The following is a 20,717-nucleotide window of genomic DNA, read 5'->3' as shown; positions in this document are numbered from 1 at the left end:
CTCGGCCCCGTGACTGATTGAGACGCGTCTTGTGCACGTGACGACAGAATTTGGTTCCGCTCAGCTCGCCGGAGAAACGAGGCCGCCCAGTTCGTTCATTCAAAAGCGGCTGCTGCTCGCTGCTTTGTTCCTCCTCCTACGACAATCTATCTATCCCCCGCACAAATGTCCGTTCTCCCCTCGCGGCCACCAGTCGCTCCGCCCCTCTCCTCGTCTCTACCATCTGGGGGCTCAGGCCCTCTCACACCGTCCAGCGATCAGGTGTGCATCGCAAGCATTATCTGCACCACTCACCGACTCAGCTGAACAATTTCTTTGCATAGATCGTTGTTCTATATGTTGTACGCACACACCTGCTGTCCAAGTGGCATGGGCTCTAATGCTTTCTCACCGCTTTGTGGCTCCGTTTCCAGATAGTCGCAATGGCAGTGGTTATCTTTGGCTTCTGGAACGTGCCCGTCGTCCGCAACCTCATCAACCCCCTCAAGCTTTTCACCATTGGCTGGCATGAGCTCTGTCACATATCCGCAGTGCGTACGCCGCGTGTTTTCGTCGTGTCCATTCCGCATCGCCTGACCTATTCCGTGCTGTTTTTACCCAGGCCATCATGTCCGGTGGTCGAATACTCAAGATCACGATAGACCCGCATGTCGGTGGTGCAACAATAGTGGAGGGAGGCAGTCCCGGGTTTGTGCTTTCCTCAGGGTACATCGGGTCTACACTGCTCGGCGGAGTGTTTGTATTAGCTGGTTGGGATACCTTGGTCGCAAAAGTCATGAGCTTTGTCCTTGGTGTTGGGCTCGTTCTCCCGTTAGTCCTTGTCCGGGATAAATTGTGCGTCCATCGCCATCATCTCATCTGCACTGATTTTCTGATATACATGCTTTGTTGTTTGCTCAAGGACGATCCTCTTGACGCTCTGCTACGAAGGCCTGCTCATTGGCTTTTGGTTTGTCGATCATGCGTAACTATCTCATTCATGTGTTGTTCAACATCACTCACTGATCACTACATCCAACTTAGCCAGGCTCTCCGGTGGTACTGCCTATTCATTGGGGTCATGAAGTGCGCACCTTCAATTCTTTGAACCATTATGTGACAATCCCATGCTTACAAAGTCGAACTCAGCATCCTATTCGTCGTCTGTAAGTCTTATTTATACATCCTACTTCTTCTTCCCAGACCAACGCTTCGAATAGGGGACGTTGCAGATGATCGATTCTTTCACAAATCCAACGACTCGGATGCTACCCAGTTCTCTCTTCTTTATCCAAGGATAGGCGCTCATAGTGAGTTTCGGACCGAGTTCATTCAGCTTTCTCAGATTGTTAATAGCACATTATCTCGCCATGGCAGTTTGGGCAACCTTTTGGATAATCTTCCAGTTAGGTTTCTTGGCTGGATTCGCAATTTTGGGGATCTTCGCTTTCAAAGTGAGATAGCTTCTTTATTGATTCAGTCTATTGTTGGTGTTGAGGAACTTGAGTAGATTTCCGCAGAAGAAATGGACGCACAGGCTGGTAAGGGCTCTCTTCGTTGTTTGTCCTGCGCACCATCTCATGTCGCAATTAGCTTCATTCCTTCCCACATGAAAAAGATGCTTTGCTTCATTTCCGTTATGACTGAACTTGACGATTTTACGCATTTTGTAACACTACTACAGCATATGACCGCACGTAGATACCTTCTAGAGAAGGAACCCATTGGAGATGTCCCTCGGGCACACGGTATTCTACACCACGACTACTTACCCTCTCACTCACTCCTCCACGCAAGTCACGCTCACATGTACCACGACTTCATCACATACCGCAGCAAGGACCCTCCCTTGCTTTAACTTAAGCTTTATCACTCCATCGCCTGTAACTATTTCCTATTAATATTGAGCATGCCAATGTAGTTTTAGTGATGTGGAAGCGGAGTTCGGGCCCGATGGTGTGAAATGAAAAGAACAGATTTAGGATATGGAAGTGCATAGATAACATGGAGAAGTAGACAGCGAGACGGACGAGTCACGAATTCTCCTCTTCGTGTAGTTGAAACTGACTAGCTATTGACTGTATATTCATAATTATAGGTAAGCGCGAAGAAATTTGGTCCATGTGCGGTTTCGATTTGTTGTTTGTTGGTCCATGGTAGAGCAGTCGTGGAGCGGGGGCGTAATTCGTGATGGAATATGCGTGTTTGAGGATGCATGAGGATGCGGGAACCCGGGAGGCTGCAGGTCAGAATTTTTGGTACACGGAGATTTTATTTGCGGGCTCGCCGTATTAGGCCTGCAAGAAGGATGGTTCCGACCGCAGCTACCCCGCCGACGATGGCCATGCCAATGTACCCATCTGTGGTGCATTTCCCATGAGTACTCTTGTGGTTTTAATAAATTTAGGAGCGTACCTCGTGCAGCTCCTTTACTTATGAGCTGGGCTAGTGACTGTGCCTGCAGATTCGTAGGCTCCTTCTCCAGGAGAAGACCTGTGCTTACACCTAAGCCACAAGCCACGGAATGGAAGTGTTAACTGGGATCGCACCGTTGAACCTCCTCGCCTCCTCAAAGTTGCCCATCTTGAAGTGTCCCAGGGCTAGGTAATACAGACACTCGCGTCGCCTGGTCGGTTCTGCGCGGTAGATCTCTGCGAAGCAGGTATGTATGAGGTCACCTTGGCGTGATCTAATCATAGGAAGGTGAATGGATGCACACCTTGCAGCAGTTTGACGCCCTCGACCTGGTGTTCGCGTATAGGACTCTTCACGAGGCCCCAGCAGAGATTGAACTTTGTCTGCGTCGTAACGTGGTCTTGGGCAAGCTCCTTCTGGTATTGCAGTCGGAGGACCTGGAGGCAGCGAGTGGTGAGCACAGACGCATTCAAGGAATACAAGCAATCGGTTGACCTCTAGCTCATCGTATGTGAGCGACATCTCTGCATCTGCGGCATATGGGAGTTCTGTGGGCATGGCTGGGATATGTTGAAGCTCAAGGACTTGGTGCAGCGGAAGCGTACTTGGGCGGGACTGCAAGCCAGTCGGAGTTTGAAACGCTTGTTACTCTCGGACACCTCACACGTCCCTCTAAACGCATTCCCAAAAAAATGGGCGACGAATATCGTAAGTCTCCAGTGCTTTTTTCCCTTTCCTTTTCTCCTGTTTCTCTTCAATTACATTAGTACAAACTGTAAGCTCATGGTGCACTCTTCTTTTTCTTCTGCACCATGCTTTCTTGTTTTCACAGCTAGCGAGCAGCAGCAGCAGCAACGGCGCAGAGACAAAGCCCTACCTTTCTCTGGCGTTCCTTTCCTCCATCTAGCCTAGCAGTGTTATCCTTTTAGCGCCAGAACAGTCCTCAATGGTCCACATGCCATGCCTCCGTCTCTTACTTGACGCACACTGACCTTTCCAGATTAATTCCACCGATTACTCACCCAATCTCTCTTTTTCTTTTTCTTTTTTCATACAGAACGAAGCAATGGCCGCGGTGAAGACAGGTACCGCTCCACCCGTGACGATCGCGGGGGCCACCGTATTGGGGGCGACCGCGGCGACCGCGACTACAGAGGGGGAGGCGACAGATACGGCGACAGGGATCGTGGCGGCCGGAGAGGCGGTGACAGGGACCGTGGTGACAGATATGGCGGTCGTGGGGGACGCGAAGACGACCACGGGGGGAGACCCTCGAGGCACGATGATGACCGACGACGTGACTATCGAAGTGCCCGGGACGAAGACTATGGCCCACCCCGTGGCGGTCATGGCAGAGATGACGGTCCCCCTCGTGGTGAGCGGCGTGGAAGGGGGAAGGGTAGAGACGGCATGGGCACACCTGAAAGAAGGTCACCGACCCCCGAAGGTGCCGTCCCTCTGTCACAGAGGAAACGCAAGGCTTCAGGTTGGGATGTCCATGCCCCCGGATATGAGCAGTACACCGCTATGCAAGCCAAACAAACCGGTCCGTTGCCTAACCCATTGACTAACGACAATTCTGACATTTCACATCAGGTCTGTTCAACCTTCCCGGCGCTAACCGCACTCAGATTCCTCCTATCCTCGGGATTGCTGGTCTTCCTCCACCGATGCCTGTCCAGACATTCGGCATGGGAATTGGCGCCAACCCTAACTTGTCTCGACAATCTCGTCGTCTCTACATTGGCAGCATTACCCCTGATGTCAACGAGCAAAACCTTGCAGATTTCTTCAATTCCAAGATGATTGAAATGAGCATTGGTACGGGTGGACCTGGAAACCCCGTTCTCGCCGTCCAGTGTAACTACGAAAAGAACTATGCATTTGTCGAGGTAAATGTTATTCATTTGAGTATCATGGCCTTTTTTCTGACTTGTATGCTACCTAGTTCCGAAGTGCGGAAGATGCAACTGCAGCTATGGCCTTTGATGGAATCATTTTCATCAATGGACCCCTCAAAATTCGCCGTCCCAAAGACTACGGCGGCATGGAAATGGCATCCCCCGGTGTCCATGTTCCAGGTGTTGTGTCTACTAACGTCCCTGACTCTATTAACAAAGTATTCGTGGGCGGCCTCCCGACCTACCTCAATGAAGAAAACGTTATGGAACTTCTTAAGAGTTTCGGCGAACTAAAAGCATTCAACCTCGTCCGAGAAAACGGAACTGGTGCATCCAAGGTGAGAAATCAATTTCCTACCTCATTAAATGTTGCAGCCGTTATTAACATCGTTGCGTCTGTTGTCACAGGGCTTTGCCTTCTTTGAGTACGTCGACGCTGGCGTTACTGACGTCGCAATCCAGAGCTTGAACGGAATGGAACTTGGCGATCGATACCTCGTCGTTCAGCGTGCCTCAGTGGGCGCTAAACCTGGTACGCCAGGTCTCATGCCCAACCCCAACTTGCCCTACGACCAGTTCGAGATTCCTCGACCTATCATGCCAGCCGGCAAGGACCCAACAACCGATGCCCGCATCTTGCTGATGTTGAACATGGTCACGAACGACGACCTCGTCGACGACTCGGACTACGGTGATCTCTACGAAGACGTAAAGGAGGAATGCGCCAACTACGGAGAGGTGGAGGATCTGAGAATTCCTCGGCCTGTCAAGAAGGACAAATCTAAATGGGGCGAGTCAGGTATCACCGCGCAGGACGCTGCCCGCTTGGATGAAGCTGCGGGTGTTGGCCGTGTGTATGTTAAGTATGCCAAACCTGAGGATGCCTCCAAGGCGTTGAACGCCTTGGCTGGAAGGTCCTTTGCCGGCAGGTCTATTATCGCTACCCTTCTCAGCGAGGATAGTCAAACAACTCCGCCCTTACATCTGATTTTCGCTCCTCAGCCTGATGCCCCACCGCCGCTCCCAACATCCTAAATGGATGGATTTTTCACTGGTCTAAATATTTTGCGTATGTAGGATATAGCAGGGCTTGTCTGATTTGTAACGGCCCTTTACTTATCGCTTTCGTTGGGTTGTGATTGATGTATTTAACTTGGTGAGCGAAATCGATTACTTGCTGAATATCATCGCGTCAAAAACACTTCTTGTGCTGAGCAACTGAGATACATTCTTTTATTTAATGTGATAGATATGTTGAAATCTACGACGCAATCTACAACTTACATACAACCCCGAGTTTTCGGGATATATTGGATCGTTTATGAATCCATTTCTTTTTAGTGGTGGAATAACCTAAGGGTGGTGTGTGCGAACGCCATGCCATGTTCATCCGCAGCCTTGATGCACTCCGCATCCATAACACTGCCGCTGGGCGCAGCAAGGTACTTGACACCGCTCTTCCTTGCACGGTGCACATTATCAGGGAAGGGGAAGAACGCATCGCTGGAGCATGATACTCCATCGAGCTTGGCCGCCCACTCCTTCTTCTCCGCGGCTGACAGCGGTTCCACGGCGCCCTCGAACAGACTCTCCCAGTGCTCCTTCTCACCACCCTCGAGCTCTTCACCGGAGACGTAGAGGTCGATGGCGTTGGCCTTCTCAGCGCGCTTGACACCCTTCTTGAAGGGCAACGCAAGGACGCGAGGATGGTGGCGGAGCCACCAGAGGTCGGCTTTGCCGCCCGCCAGACGCGTGCAGTGAATGCGCGATTGTTGGCCTGCGCCAATTCCGATGATGGAGCCATGGTAAGCGTATGCGACGCTGTTGGATTGGGTGTACTTGAGGGCAAGGGTGGCGACAATTAAGTCTGTGATAGCCCCTGAAGGAACCTACGTGAAAGGATCAGCACAAAAAAAGAGTTTTTTTGCTCGATAAATCACTCCGACCTCCTTGTTCTGAGTGACGATATTCTCGAACAATTTACTGTCGATCTTGCTGTCATTCCTCTTTTGTTGGAGGTGAACTCCAAAGACCTGTTTGGTCTCGATCTCAGAAGGAACATATGTGGGGTCGATCTACGCAATTGAATTCTTCAAAATGTCGAAATGAAATCATGACGAAAAAAAATACCTCGAGGACACAGTACTTTCCTCCCTTCTTCTTTGAAAGAACGTCCAAAGCCTCGGGGCTATATCCCGGTGCGATGATTCCATCGGAAACCTCGCGGGAGATAATCTTCGCAGTAGCAAGATCGCAAGGCGCAGAGAGCGCGACAAAATCACCGAACGAAGACATACGATCAGCACCTAAATTTAATAAAATTTAAGATCAATATTCCGCAGGCAGAGAAATGCAAACGAACCGCGGGCACGAGCGTACGCGGATGCGAGGGGGGTCAAAGGCTCTTTCAGATCGTCGACACCATAAACTTTTTTTTCGGTTTCATCAAGCTCAATACCGACAGCGGCACCAGCGGGAGATACATGCTTGAAAGATGCTGCAGCGGGGAGACCCAATGCCTCCTGCAACTCCTTCACTAGGGCATAAGAGTTAAGGGCATCCAAAAGATTGATATATCCCGGTGACCCGCAGAGTGCTGGGGAATGCAAAGTCAGTGAAAAGTATGGACGCGAGGGAATCTGACCTACCTTTGAAAGGCAGCTTTCCTTCAGTGACGAAGGCTTGAGCGGGCTTTTGGTGGGGGTTGGCGCCATACCTCAAAGCCATTCTCTGAACAGGGGCAGCCAACTGCTCTGCGGACAATTCAGCACTGGCGTATTGCTCTCTGAAATAGCCGCTAATAGCATTGTCATATTCAGCAGTCATTTCGAATGCTTTCAAGGCCAGTTTGCTTCTCATATTCTGTCCGACATCTCCTTGGCCTTTGGTCCAGGCTTCAACAAACTCCTTGTAGTCGGCTGGATCAGAGAGAACGGAGACTCGGGCGTGGTTTTTTGCTGCAGCACGGAGAAGGGTGACACCTCCGATATCAATCTCCTCGACTGCATCTGCGAGGGTGCAGTTGGGTTTGGAGATGGTAGCAGTAAAGGGGTAAAGATTGCAGACGACGATGGAAATAGGAGAAATTCCCTGAGCCTTGAGGTCTTTCTCATCGGATTCGATATTACGCGCAAGAATGCCTGAACGATGACAAGGATATTCAGGTCAATCTTGGGAGCGCATACACAAGAACTGACCACCATGGACGGCTGGGTGGAGTGTCTTGACTCTACCTCCCAGCATCTCTGGCGCCTTGGTAATATCAGAAACATCTCTGCAGGTATTAATTAGATACATTGAGATATACAACTCGTCCACGCCTGTTTACGCACTCGATTGGGATTCCGGCGTCTCTGATTTTCTTAGCAGTACCTCCCGAACCCAAGAGACGGACACCTGCTGCCAAAAGCCCCTGTGCGAGATCCAAAAGATCGGTCTTGTCGTAGACAGACAAAAGTGCTGGAAGATGTCAGAGAATAGACAACACGAGGTGCAGATAAGCCTACCGATAGGTTGTGCCATGGTGAAGTCGAGAGGAAGGTACCGGCTAGAAAAAAATGAATCTCAATCGGATCCTATACATAACAGGCAATAGATTAGATGCCACTGACATTGCGTGGGAACTGTTACTTGAATCTCCAATGATTTGTCTTCAACAGTGTCTCTATTGCTTTTGCTTTCGTATACCCATCTTGTTCATCGACTGCAACTTGAAGGGTATTGGTCATGGACAAGCCAGCGAATACATAAACTCCCGGTCATCAGATCACTCTATCTGCCACATGTTTGCCTTGACTCTTCTTCTACTAGTGGAACGTGGGCCGTGGCTATATAAGCTTGAGAACAAATACAAAGCGTGCCCCATTTCTTTCTCACCACATCGTTCTCTTTCTTGCCTTTCTACTGCCATGCATGTACTTGTTGCTTACTTCAAGGAACATCGCATTACCATCACCATTTGTCCCATAAACACCCTCAAGAACTTGTTTGGGTGCAAGCTGCGATCACTCGGTGCCTAAGAGTGGCTTTGATCACCAGAGCTCAAAATCCGTCGGGGCGAGCACATCTCCAACTTTAAAGAGTCTCACGCACAAAGGCGTCCTGAAATGGTTTCAAAATGCTCTGGTGATAGATTGGTGGTTTTATGCGATATCTACAACGGCGCTGCACGTGGGAGAACAGGGAACTCTCTTGAATCACCCGCCCCCAGTCCTACGAGGCATGCGAATGAAATCGATGAAACGAGTAATTGAACGAAATTCTTTGATAATTCTCACTGAATGGGAAACTCGCTTCCGATGGCCTTTGGTTACTCTGCAGTCATTGACATAACATACAATTCCTAAAGCTATGGAGTTAAACCCTGTGGAGAGAAGGAAAAAAGGACCAGACCCAAAATTGCCAAAGTGAGTGAAAACTTTTGGAGTCAACATAAACCCAACATGGGGAAGGAGAGGATATTAAATCCCAGAAATCAAATACTGGGGACAAAGTTGTCTTAAATGCAGAAACAAAAGCAGTATTAAAAACATAGGGCATACAAATTGACATTGTCAACTGAAACTCCAATCAGCATTCAAAGCAGCCAGACAACTGGTTACAGACAAGAGTGCAACTTCGTACAAGGTGACATCTGCATCAAATCTACATTTCAGTGGCGCTGAATCAACGAGCTGAACCGTATCCCAATGAACCGTATCCCAATATGGTCTAGAAGCACCGACGATGTCCTCAGCATCTGATTATAACTTTAAGCGTGCCGGGGTGGTACCCCTGAACTTCTCTTCTAACCATTATGTGGCCCTTTTCCGCATCCAACACTGCAGTCATAAACGAAAAGAGGCAACAGAGGTCTCGAGCACTCGCGGACGTACCTCAGGATGCGCTGCCCGCTCAATCAGAGTACTTGAAGGCTTCAGGTTTGTCCTTATACAAGTGTTACAATCAACAAGTGTGATTATATTCACTATCGTAAACAATAGCGTCAGAAATTGTATCACGTATTCAGAAGGGAGATTGGACTGCTACGGAGGTTCTCGAAGCATATATCACTCGAGCCGCCTATGCACAGTCGAAGACTAACTGCTTGACCGAAGGTAACCTCTGAAATATGCTTTCATATAGTGAAATAACTCAAAGGTCATATTTCAGTCATGTTGGGTCTTGCTAGGCAACGCGCCGAAGACCTCGACAACGAGTTTGCGAAGACCAAGCAAATAAGAGGTCCCCTTCATGGTGTTCCTGTACGGCGTAATTTTCTATGACTATATGCATTGTTAAATGTCTTACTTTCACTAGATGAGCATTAAAGACCAATGTGCATATTTCTATCCACGAAGAGAGTGACCAATTAAACTGACGCGCTTATTAGTTGACGTTGTTGGCTTTGACAGTTCTGTTGGCTTCTCGCAATGGACCAACAAACCAGCAACAACTAACGCAGATGTACGTTGTGGACTATACCTGTACCTGGAAATCTCCATGCTGATGGAGACCAACAGATTGTCCGGTTTTTACTAGATGCTGGCGCTGTTCTCTTTGTCAAGACCAACGTCCCTCAAACAATGTTCGCCTTCGAATGTTCCAACCCAGTGTGGGGACGGACGACCAACCCCTATAACGATCGCTTTACATGCGGAGGTAGTTCAGGCGGCGAAGGGGCCTTGTTGGCTATGGATGGAGCTGCAGCAGGAATTGGCACAGACATTGGTGGCAGCGTACGCATTCCCGCCGCCTACTGCGGCATATATTCCTTGAAACCGGCAAGTGGGAGGGTTTCGTACCATGGTGCCCAAGGTAGGTGGACCCCTCGCCTGACCGGCTGCAAAATCCGGATACTGAGCATCCGAAAATTTTCTAGGGCCTATTCCTGGTTTTGATGGTATTATAACTGTTGCTGGGCCTATGGGACGGTGCGGATTTAGCAGCTTTCTCGTGAAAGTGTTACCCATTTAACGGTTTGTTCGCAGATCGGTCGCGGATATCAAGCTTTTATCGCAAGTTCTATTTGGAGCACAGAGTGATTTCAATTCAATTCCTCCAGTTCCTTTCCGAACGGTGGAATTACCGCCTAAACTCAAGTTTGGATACTATACGTCAGGTATGGATTCGTTTCAATGGGGTTTTCAAACATAAGTTGAATTGAACTCTATAGACAACTACATCAAGGCGTCCCCTGCTTGCAAAAGAGCTGTTCTTGAAACGGTTGAGGCGTTGCGAGCAGCAGGTCACGAATGTGTAGAATTTGAATTGCCGGATGGTCAGTACTTGTCTATTTAAATCAGTTCTAAAGCAGATTCAGTCAATCTCACACGTAATCCCACCCCTGTAGCGCATGTTGCGTTCAACCTGTTCGCGGCAATCACATCAGCGGATGGCTACAAATCAATGCTCAGTCATTTGGGACCCGATGAAAAGGTACTAAGCGTTGTTGAAGGTTTAGCACGTCGCTGACAAGAAACCATTAGGAAAATTCTTTATTCCTGGCTACTCTTGGACCCAGAGTTCCTTGTATGTACATTGTCAAAACCTTTCCTAAGTTCGCAACCCTGATTCATATCTTCCAGCATTGGTACGCTCATTCGCCGCATGGATTCTGGAGACGTTCGTGGGCGACAAGATCTTCGCCGAAACCATAAGAGCTAGTAGGGCAAAGACTGTTGCTGAATATTGGAAGCTGATTCACCAAAGAAATGAATGCGTCAAGAAATTTTATGAAGCTGTGAGCCTTCCGCAGATAATGGTATCTGAGCACGTTTGCTGAACAACATTGACTACACAGGTATGGAAGGCTCACGGTTTCGACAGCATAATTGCACCTGTGCAAGCATTGCCCCAACTGCCGCATGGGTAAGAGTTATCCAGTATAACAAGTGGGATGATCGCTCAAATGCTATCACTCATCAGAGGATGCGACAACTTTTCACTTTTAGCGGCAGCGACGATCATTTACAACGTATTAGATATGCCAGTAGGGTGCCTTCCGGTCACCCGGGTCGATGCAAGTAAAGACAAGGTGACAGAAGAGTGGACAACTGGTCCCGGATTAGGGTCTCGATTCCTAGAAGGCGGTATATACAGGGGAAAGAATCCTCTATACAATCCTGAAGCGTCGCATGGGATGCCAGTCAATATACAGATTGTTGGAAAGAGATGGGAAGAAGAGAAAGTTGTCGCTATAATGGATGTCGTCGATAGAGCTTTGGGGAGAGACCGTGGCTTCGGGCCTGGGGCTTGGGATGCACATGTTAAGAAGAATGCCTAGTTGGTAATTTATAGTCTTGCTTCACTGTACTGTCGTACGCCCGAGTCCGTGTCAATAATATGCCCAACAACAAGTTCACTTAGGATTGAGATTAGGAATACATACTAAGTCCTCAAACCTCTGGCATCCCTGCTCTCCTGTCCTCTTTCCTTTGCTTCAACTGTTGGTATGAGTGAGAGTAAGTAACTATACAAGAGTAGATTGGACATTGATTACCCATGTGCTTTTGCACTCCCTATAAGCTCTGAAGTAATCGAGGCAAGCGTCGCGATCGTAGTCATTTCGGGTCATACAGTCCAAAGACGCCTTAGATGCCGCTGCACAAGGACTTTGGGGGATCTAGAATTTAGAGCGGAATGGATATATGCCAGAAAGAAACTTGCTCAATGAATTTGGAGCTAACATGACGACCCTGACAATAAAAGCAAGTGAATGCGTCGAGGTCACTTAGGACAATCGTCTTTGGTGAATACGTACGGAAAATTGCTCTCTGTAATCCAGAGGTTTAATGTTATCCTCGGGGTTTGGTATTTTTGTCGAGCTTTGCTGGGACATAGTGAAGAATAGGGAGCAGGGAAGGGGTTTAAGTGACAGCCCTTGTGATCGAAGGGAAAGTGGAGGGTTGTGAGAAATTCCCGTCTGCCGCTGCCGCGACCTCGGATAACGCCGGCGTGCCGTCCCGGACACGACATGAGGGCGCGAGGGGCGTTTAACTGCCGTTGTATTCATTGCGAATAGACGGGACGGGACTGGCTCTTAATCAATAGCAATTATGATAACACTATTTTTTTACATTTAATTGAACCTATCACCAGACATTGATCTCTTATTGAGGAAAAGATGGACAAGGGACCCTTAGGTTTATTAGAGCACTGGTAAACATGACTGGAATGTGGATAACTACAAAATATATATCGTGTATTGAAAGCTTACTGGATGCTCTCTTCGCAAAGAAAGCCCGCTCGAGTACCAATCTGAAGTTTCGTTTCTCCATTTTTGGTAACTTGATGGGCGTCAAAGCACTGTGGGATGAGTTGTCTATTTTTAGCTCACGAGAGGTGCATGGGGGTTGTGCTGAAAAGAATGTATAACAGTGTAATTACGCAGATAAGTTCTCTAAAAAAACTCCAAATGTATACTATAAGTTATGATATATGTCTATCTACCTATATTGTCCGGCAGTAACACCCCTCTGTAAATATTAAACACTGGTATCAGTCATATTATCAATGTCCCTGAAAAGCAGCAAGTCAGTAGTTTCCTGAAATACAAAAGACTTTAATACAAACAGCAATGATGGGTATCGAGCTTTTTTTGAATATCACACATTGGATTTCTCAGATAAGACCGGGAACTTGGCAGTGTTGGGACGATACGGAGTGGTTGGTGTGTGGGAGGATTGACCTGTTGTCCTACGTTGGCGATCTACAGGTGACTGAGGGATTTCCACCACAAAGGGAGTCGAGCTTCTGGTCGTGATTGAGTTTGCGTTATCCGATGGAAAAATTATCTCAATGAGGCCATTCACAATCGGCGCCATTGCAAACGCGAAGAATGGAAGTAATCCGAATATAGCAAACATGACGCTCGCGACCTTCACTTCCGTTGACTTGTTCATCCACACGTATGTCAGAATCTCTGCGATTATTGCAAGATATCCTAGGGCAAAGCATAGCAGCCCTTCTTGAATATGTTAAATTTTGTTCTTCCCATTGGTAGCCAATGTTACTCACAGTGACCTGCTACCCAAGGCCACAATGCCCCAACCCCGAACCTCCGAAGGGTTTGTTGCTGAGTGGCAACTATCTTGCCTATGGATTCTGTGTCCGGTTTCTGACAAGCGTGCCAAGGCATATCTCCCAGACGGTCGATCATAATGAAGCTACTCATACAAGCGCTGACATTCAGAAAGAAGGCGGAGTAGCCGAAAACTTCAAGGGCAAGAGCTCCGCCTTGACTATCCTTAAAGAATATCAAGAAGATGGGTGCAAGTATAGCCAGAGAGCAAGACTGTGATGTGAATACTGGTTAGATATAATTATCTCTTATAAGACTGGCCAGGGTAACACACAATCATCATGCTAGCCTGACACGTTCGGGTCCAGCCCTGTTGAATGGATTCGATATTAGAGGGCAGGTTGTCTGTAAAATTTGGGTCAGATAACAATTATTCAACTTTTGACTCCGGACATACATTCTAGAGGGATGGATCTAGACATCATGTTCTAGTCGTAAAAGTCGTGATAAAAAATAGATTACAGAATTCGATAAAAAGAAGAAGAATGGTGTTGTGGATTTAACGTGAACGGTGCTCTGCTTTTAAACGTTAGAACTGATGTGCATTAATACATGTGCTGGTGGATAGCGCCTTGGAGCCGAAGAAAACACCATGTATTCATGCGTCTTCGGGTGACGTCTGTGACGGTAATGAAAATTTGATCTACGAGGCAATGCTCGACGCACATATGAACTCCCGAAAGCCTGCAGACATCAAAGTCGCAAGGGGCCACGACAGGAGGCCGAGTATAGGTGAAGCAGGTATACATGTGTACTATAGATCATAATACACACACGGCCCACGGTTTCCGAAGTCGCCGCTTTACCCTCAATTTGACCGAGAAAGCAATGGTTTGATGAGAAACCCACTTCTACAGATAGCAAAAAAAGGTCAAAAGACCCATTTAGAAAGTAGTCATAACATTGGAAGCTAGCTAGCGGGATACATGAAATCCAACCATGAAAACATCGAGCAAGGCTATCCAGAGCCCCAAGAAGTGCGATCAACCGGTTGATAAAGGCCTAGTCCAAACTTGCTCAAGCAGAAGCTGACACCACAGCGATCCTCTTCTTCAATAGGTTGAGATGAGACTCGTCGACATTAACAGCATTGTTGTAGGCAGTTTCTTTTGTCGACCATTGGTCCGCAATCTACGAGCATCTTCTGTCAGAACATTTGTGTAAATTGCGATGGGCCAGAAACTTACCCCAAACGTGGAAAAGGTTTCTTCGACCTTCTTCAAAACGTTTTGAAGTTCTTGATGTTGGTTCTTGTACACATCATCACCAATAGCAATCTGTCTAACATCGCTAACAGCCTTCTCGGCAGCCTCAAGAGAGGAGATCGTGTCTCCCAATACCCTAAGAAAGAAAGTTCAAGTTATTTTTGTCATCTATGCATATAAAAGCCATCGCCTTACAGCTTGAAGTTCCTGCGGTGACGACCAGCCTTTTGATCCTTCTGCGAGTATCCATCGAGGTAGTACAGCATTCGAATGAGCTCAACAGAACGTCCATGAAGTGGTCGGCGAATCCTGGCGGCAAGTCTCAGGAGATCTAAGATTTCAACCTTGGTGTCGATAGCAGTAGTGGATAGCCTCAAGAGGATATCTTTGAAAGTTTCCCATTCTTTCTCCAAATCGTTCAAAGTTGGCGCCTGAGGGATGCCATCCAAATGTTTGGAAACGTTAACCAACAATCTTAAGAATAAAGTAAGCCAGTGTAAAGTTATTCATCAGGAAGGTATCATACTTTTGTACGGCATCCCATACGACTGCACTTCGAAGGTAGTCCTTCCACTCCGCTTCGACCGCATCGTCGACAAGTAAAGCAAATGGAATGTAGGCAATCATCAAAGTCATAATAGATATCCTACTGGTTTCCTATGAAGGTCGGTGTTAATAAAAGACTAAATGACTAAAATGGTTAAATGCGATACCAACCGGTGCAGGAGGACTTTTAGACACTTTCAAAATGATCTGGGTGATCACTTTGCGGGTTTCTTGCAAAAGTCGACCGCCACGCCTTCGTAAGTAGTTAAGATGTGAAATGTTAAGATTCAATTTGTTTGCTTACTCCTGTACGATGTCGCGTTCTTGAAGAACTTTAGCGTTGTTTTGGAAAAATATGTTCAATGCTCGAAGTGCGTTGATATCATCTGTATTACGGGGTACAACACGGCTAGCTTCAAGATGAGTCTTCACTTCTGCGGACATTTGCTACATAAAATGCGATTTGGTATGATAGAAACATTATATTGAAAAATTACATACCAGGAAGTGATCGTTGGCGAGGTCATTAAATGCTTTCTCGAGCATCTTCCTATCGTAATCCCATGCTTCGATAAAGATGAAAGCAGTCTCGACACCCGAAGTAGGGGGTAAGTGGTCGCGACTTGCTTTCTGGTGTTGAGAATAGAAGTCGAATAAAATTCTTTGAAAGGGATAGCGACCATTAATAACCAAGGTGTATAAAGCATGAGCCATAAACCTACCTTTCCAGTATAGGGATGGCAGCGGTGTATATGTCGAAGGCGTCCCATTCGATGTCCGCAGAGGAATCAACTTTTTTGATAAGACCTTGGATGTAATCGTAGACAACGCGGGCACGTAGGTAAACTTGACTAGACGAATGGACATCTCGGACAAAAGTGCTGACGTCGGCGGCGATTTGCTGTAAGAGGACCCTTATCAATTGGGTGGCTGGCGCCCCTTCGCCGATTTTTGCCAGTTGCGCAGAAATGGTCAAATCGGTGGGAACAGGGGTCCCGATTGTGGGGGGTGTTTCTTTGGGCGGCATAGTAGACTAAAGCTGAGACTGATTGTTGATTCATTGCAAGGACAACTAGGAACCTTATATAGGCCAACGGCGCTTGAAAAAATGACAAAAATTCGGAATTAAAAAAGACGAGCGCTTAGAATTTTGAAGGAGAACCAACAGACAGAGGTCAGCAGGTCAAATCCGTGTACCGAAAAGAAGACCAAAGGGTCGTGACCGTTAATTAAATTGATGCGAAGCGCCCAGAAAACAAGGCTGGATAAAGGTATCTTCACAGAATTGGCAGCACGGATGCTAAAACATTCAATTGTGATCATAGATAGGAATCGATTGTAGCATTCAAGTGCATTGAAAAGGGGGGAAGCGAAGATGGCCACCGCAGTATGATCGAAAAAGGGACATATGTCGAAATCATGAGGTTCAAGCAAGGCTAACAGATATCATCGATGGTTAATCTCTCCTCGGAACGGAAAGGTGATCGGAGATGCAAATCAGGGGTGTCAAGAGAAGGAAGGAAACCTCGTTGGAGACGTGTGGTTGAAGCGAGGTGATTTGTCAGTTGCCAGGGTTAAGTTTGGAGAACTAAGCGCTCAGCAAGATCAGCCAGCGAATGGCAAGCTTTGGGGATTTGAACCAATTTTGGAGATGCCCTGTGTCACTGCCGCTGTCATTTAGATATGGAATAAACGAGCCAGAGAGAGAACATTGACATTTTTGTGAGTATAATTGGGGAAACAGGGTCAAGGGTATGATAAGAGGGAGCAGAAATGAACAGACATCGGTGGACGAATAGAAAGAACGTGTATGGCACACCACAAGGCAATTTTCGGAGTTTGAATCGCAGAATTGATTTGTCATTACGACAAAGCCCGGACGGTGATGGCCTGACTCCGCTTGCATCTTTCTTATTACACTGACGACAATCTTACTTTGGATTGTACTCTGCTGCATGGGAGGGTCTTATTGACTTGAAAAATGATCTCCACAAAGCGTTCTGCCGAAGGTCAGTCAGCCTGTTCGAAGAAAATCAAGTATTTTGGTATCAACCATTGCAACTCGCTCCAGTTGGCACACCGCAGCCAGCAAAACGTCTGAAGCCGAGTGACGATGACATCGAACTGGCAAACGAGGATGATGTGATTCCACCTTCTCCGCCAGATACGTCGCTCGTCCCAAAAAGCGCCACTATCAACTTCAGTGCCCTTACTCGTAAATTGGCCCTGAATAAGAGGTCAACGGATGACGACACCCCCGTATCGGGTTTATCTTCGTTCGAAGTGCATCGTAGACAACAGGACAAACTGATATCTCATATTTTTATGGATCAAGACTTTTCATGGCTACATCTCAAGTTGGACCATCAGTCGCGCCCTCTGTGGATCAGTCCTGAGGACGGACATATTATTCTGGAAGCATTTTCACCTATTGCTGAGCAGGCTCAGGACTTTCTTACAGCTATCAGCGAACCTGTCAGTCGGTATGCCCTGGGTTCCATGCTTATCTATTCGATGTCGTTGACCCGTCTGCAGACCTGCGATGATCCATGAGTATAAACTCACGTCTTATTCGTTGTATGCGGCAGTTTCTGTTGGATTACAGACGGATGATATCATTGAAGTGCGTCAAGAATATCCCACCATTTTACGATCTTTTGACATCAATGCTTTCTTAGGTTCTCAACCGGCTGTCAAAGGTTAGAGTCGTGGCAGCTTAGCCGCCGAATGCGCATGTTTACAAGTCCGTTTCATAGGTCCCTGTCCCAGACTCGATCATTGCTTTCATTCGAAGTTGTACTTTAAGTTACGGAAAAGTCAAACTCGTGTTAAAGCACAACAAATACTTCGTCGAATCCAACCACCCCGAGACCTTGCAATTGCTGCTTAAAGACAGAGTCATTAGAGAAGCTCGTATCGTCACAGCGCAAACAGACAACAGCATCAAAGCTGCCACATTCACCACTTCGAAAGCCCCTACACGAGGAAATCTCGTTATACCCGGGACTGAGAAAAAGAAGGATGAGGCTGGAGATGGAACACCTGGTCAATCCAAAGGCAATCCCTCAGATGCAGACCTCTTCACATCTGTTGTCGGGGTCGATGCAGGCACGTATCTATTCTGATGCTTCGTATATGGGCGAGTTCTTGACCTTATTTCCTCATAGATGAGATCGAGGAAGATGATGACAGTGTACATGCCTTCGAAATTGATGACAAAAAGATCGACGTAAAGTGGTTTTACTCTTTTGTCTTATTGCTTATTCATCCTCAACAGGAAATCAAAAAACGATGCAATGAACTTGAGTACCCTATGTTGGAGGAGTATGATTTCAGAAATGATACTCTGAACGCGAATCTTGACATTGATCTGAAACCGGCTACTGTAATTCGGCCGTATCAAGAAACCAGCTTGAGCAAGATGTTCGGGAATGGGTTAGTACTCTATTTCTCAAATTCAGCAATCATATTAAAGTCTGATTTAGTCGTGCGCGTTCTGGAATCATCGTCTTGCCTTGTGGAGCTGGCAAAACGCTGGTTGGCATAACAGCTGCGTGTACTATAAAAAAGTCCTGCCTTGTTCTTTGTACTTCATCGTGAGTTTTTCTGTTCAAATCATGTGTCGAATGTGGCCAACTTGCCTAGGGTTTCCGTCATGCAATGGAAACAACAATTCATGCAATGGTCCAATGTGACTGATCGCCAGATTGCAGTCTTCACGGCAGATCAAAAGGAGAAAGTGAGGAGACGAAAGTATACCTTGGAACACTCTTTATTGACGGTTAATTTTGGTCAGTTCTCCGGTGAAAGTGGAATCGTCGTATCGACATATTCTATGGTCGCAAACACACATAACCGATCACATTCGGCTCAAAAGATGATGGATTTCTTGACTTCCCGGGAGTGGGGTTTCATTCTTTTGGATGAGGTGCATGTTGTACCTGCTGTTATGTTCCGACGTGTGGTCACAACTATCAAAGCCCATTCCAAACTGGGTTTGACTGGTAGGCTGGCGTTTCTTTGTGCCAAACTGTATCTAACGCGTGGTTTTAGCCACTCTTGTTCGAGAGGACGACAAAATTGCGGATCTGAACTATATGATCGGGCCGAAGCTGTATGAAGCTAATTGGATGGACCTTGCAGCTAAGGGGCATATTGCGAATGTCCAGGTAACATCATTCCAATGTTGCTTTGAAATGCTACTGAAGGACTTGCGTGCCATATAGTGCGCTGAGGTTTGGTGTCCTATGACCCCAGAATTTTACCATGAATACCTGAAAGAGCAGTCACGGAAACGCATGTTGCTCTATTGCATGAACCCGAACAAATTCCAATCGTGCCAATTTCTCATTAAATACCACGAAGACCGAGGCGACAAAATTATTGTTTTTTCAGATAATGTGTTTGCATTAGAGGTATATGGATCACCCCATTACATCGCGATGTTTTAATTGACCAAGTTTTCTCCCCCAAGGCTTATGCCCGACATCTGAAAAAACTCTTCATTCATGGTGGTGTTGGTCAATTGGAACGAATGGCGATTTTGTCAAAATTCCAACATGACCCCAACGTCAATACCATATTCTTATCAAAGGTAAGGCGACTTCTAGTCGCTGAATATTTATTATTCATTATCTGTCAAGGTTGGAGATACATCCATCGATCTCCCGGAGGCGACATGTTTGATTCAGATCTCCTCCCACTTCGGTTCTCGGCGCCAAGAAGCCCAGCGTTTGGGTAAGTTATCTACATGATGTCATTCAAGGATTACCTTACCGCTTGGCTACAGGGCGTATTTTGCGCGCAAAGAGGAGAAACGATGAAGGCTTCAACGCCTTTTTCTATTCTCTCGTTTCCAAGGACACACAGGAAATGTTTTATAGTACTAAGCGCCAACAGTTTTTGATCGACCAAGGTTATGCTTTCAAAGTTATCACGCATCTTGACGGGATGGAAAATTTACCAGACCTTGTGTATCGAACGCGAGATGAACAGATTGAACTTCTTCAGTCTGTGTTGATCGCAAACGACAACGAGGCAGAGCTTGGATCAGATATTCGCCATGTCGACGGTGACCTGGCGGGTACTGTGACGTCCAAGGACTTTGGTGGACCGACCAAGTTCCCACCTACCCAACGGACGACTGGGTCGCTTTCTGCCCTCAGTGGCGGGCATCATATGTCATATATCGAGCAGAACAAGTCGGCCAACAAGGGTATCTCCCGTGCTGGCGCTTCCACAGCTGCCCCTCGACACAAACTGTTCGCTAAACGCGACAAAGACAAGGCAAGTGCGAGGAAGGAGGCTAGGATGGCGGGGTGATGCTTGACACCCGGGGCCCGTTCTTAGAGACCTGAAACCTTTGACCAAGTTCGGGATGTGGGCTTTCCTGAATGCTGAATATATGGGATGGAATCACAAGATACATTACATACAGAACCGATTACATTCACTCAGCTCCGATGTTGTTTTTAGAACTGCATTCTGTGGGTTCGCTGTCGTAAATTCTCCTAGCACCATGCGTCACAGATGTATTCATATCTTATGATAAATTTAAATGTAGTACAATATAATACCCTGTTGGACCACTGCTGGAAACATTCAGATGAG

General features: G+C 47.1%; 7 protein-coding genes across 7 annotated transcripts; 4 read left to right on the top strand and 3 right to left on the bottom strand.

Moving 5' to 3' along the window:
- Positions 1-165: 165 nt before the first annotated feature.
- Positions 166-1,489, top strand: JR316_0008172 (uncharacterized protein; the record flags this gene model as incomplete). Its single annotated transcript, XM_047893887.1, has 9 exons — positions 166-261; positions 324-341; positions 414-530; positions 602-834; positions 931-964; positions 1,024-1,095; positions 1,151-1,289; positions 1,336-1,433; positions 1,460-1,489. 9 exons carry the CDS (start codon positions 166-168, stop codon positions 1,487-1,489), a joined length of 837 nt encoding a protein of 278 aa, XP_047747202.1.
- Positions 1,490-2,250: 761 nt separating this feature from the next.
- Positions 2,251-2,952, bottom strand: JR316_0008171 (mitochondrial membrane protein; the record flags this gene model as incomplete). The annotated part of the gene is made up of 5 exons (XM_047893886.1): positions 2,251-2,339; positions 2,395-2,472; positions 2,529-2,630; positions 2,699-2,831; positions 2,890-2,952. The coding sequence occupies 5 exons, from the start codon at positions 2,950-2,952 to the stop codon at positions 2,251-2,253; spliced, it is 465 nt and encodes a 154-aa protein (XP_047747201.1).
- A 134-nt stretch (positions 2,953-3,086) lies between these two features.
- JR316_0008170 (Splicing factor U2AF 65 kDa subunit) lies at positions 3,087-5,330 on the top strand (the record flags this gene model as incomplete). Its single annotated transcript, XM_047893885.1, has 5 exons — positions 3,087-3,102; positions 3,452-3,940; positions 3,991-4,286; positions 4,343-4,633; positions 4,704-5,330. 5 exons carry the CDS (start codon positions 3,087-3,089, stop codon positions 5,328-5,330), a joined length of 1,719 nt encoding a protein of 572 aa, XP_047747200.1.
- A 302-nt stretch (positions 5,331-5,632) lies between these two features.
- Positions 5,633-7,817, bottom strand: JR316_0008169 (Bifunctional purine biosynthesis protein ade10; the record flags this gene model as incomplete). Its single annotated transcript, XM_047893884.1, has 8 exons — positions 5,633-6,184; positions 6,242-6,370; positions 6,426-6,601; positions 6,658-6,891; positions 6,944-7,435; positions 7,493-7,569; positions 7,628-7,754; positions 7,802-7,817. 8 exons carry the CDS (start codon positions 7,815-7,817, stop codon positions 5,633-5,635), a joined length of 1,803 nt encoding a protein of 600 aa, XP_047747199.1.
- Positions 7,818-9,090: 1,273 nt separating this feature from the next.
- JR316_0008168 (Putative amidase) lies at positions 9,091-11,559 on the top strand (the record flags this gene model as incomplete). The annotated part of the gene is made up of 13 exons (XM_047893883.1): positions 9,091-9,214; positions 9,278-9,391; positions 9,447-9,538; positions 9,594-9,612; positions 9,667-9,740; positions 9,797-10,091; positions 10,156-10,207; positions 10,265-10,395; positions 10,450-10,558; positions 10,580-10,731; positions 10,835-11,016; positions 11,077-11,144; positions 11,202-11,559. The coding sequence occupies 13 exons, from the start codon at positions 9,091-9,093 to the stop codon at positions 11,557-11,559; spliced, it is 1,770 nt and encodes a 589-aa protein (XP_047747198.1).
- Positions 11,560-14,373: 2,814 nt separating this feature from the next.
- On the bottom strand, positions 14,374-16,134 carry JR316_0008167 (uncharacterized protein; the record flags this gene model as incomplete). Its single annotated transcript, XM_047893882.1, has 8 exons — positions 14,374-14,487; positions 14,544-14,697; positions 14,757-15,035; positions 15,088-15,218; positions 15,279-15,360; positions 15,412-15,554; positions 15,609-15,768; positions 15,830-16,134. 8 exons carry the CDS (start codon positions 16,132-16,134, stop codon positions 14,374-14,376), a joined length of 1,368 nt encoding a protein of 455 aa, XP_047747197.1.
- A 954-nt stretch (positions 16,135-17,088) lies between these two features.
- Positions 17,089-20,429, top strand: JR316_0008166 (transcription factor TFIIH complex ERCC-3 subunit; the record flags this gene model as incomplete). The annotated part of the gene is made up of 15 exons (XM_047893881.1): positions 17,089-17,116; positions 17,179-17,590; positions 17,643-17,730; positions 17,786-17,812; positions 17,864-18,215; positions 18,275-18,336; positions 18,385-18,542; positions 18,593-18,703; positions 18,753-18,846; positions 18,904-19,111; positions 19,161-19,276; positions 19,334-19,522; positions 19,582-19,701; positions 19,751-19,844; positions 19,897-20,429. The coding sequence occupies 15 exons, from the start codon at positions 17,089-17,091 to the stop codon at positions 20,427-20,429; spliced, it is 2,592 nt and encodes an 863-aa protein (XP_047747196.1).
- Positions 20,430-20,717: the final 288 nt, after the last annotated feature.

This window comes from Psilocybe cubensis, chromosome 7 (assembly GCF_017499595.1).
Source record: "Psilocybe cubensis strain MGC-MH-2018 chromosome 7, whole genome shotgun sequence".
Taxonomy (NCBI): domain Eukaryota; kingdom Fungi; phylum Basidiomycota; class Agaricomycetes; order Agaricales; family Agrocybaceae; genus Psilocybe; species Psilocybe cubensis.
Note: the sequence above shows the minus strand (reverse complement) of the source record. Positions and strands in the feature narration are given on the sequence as shown.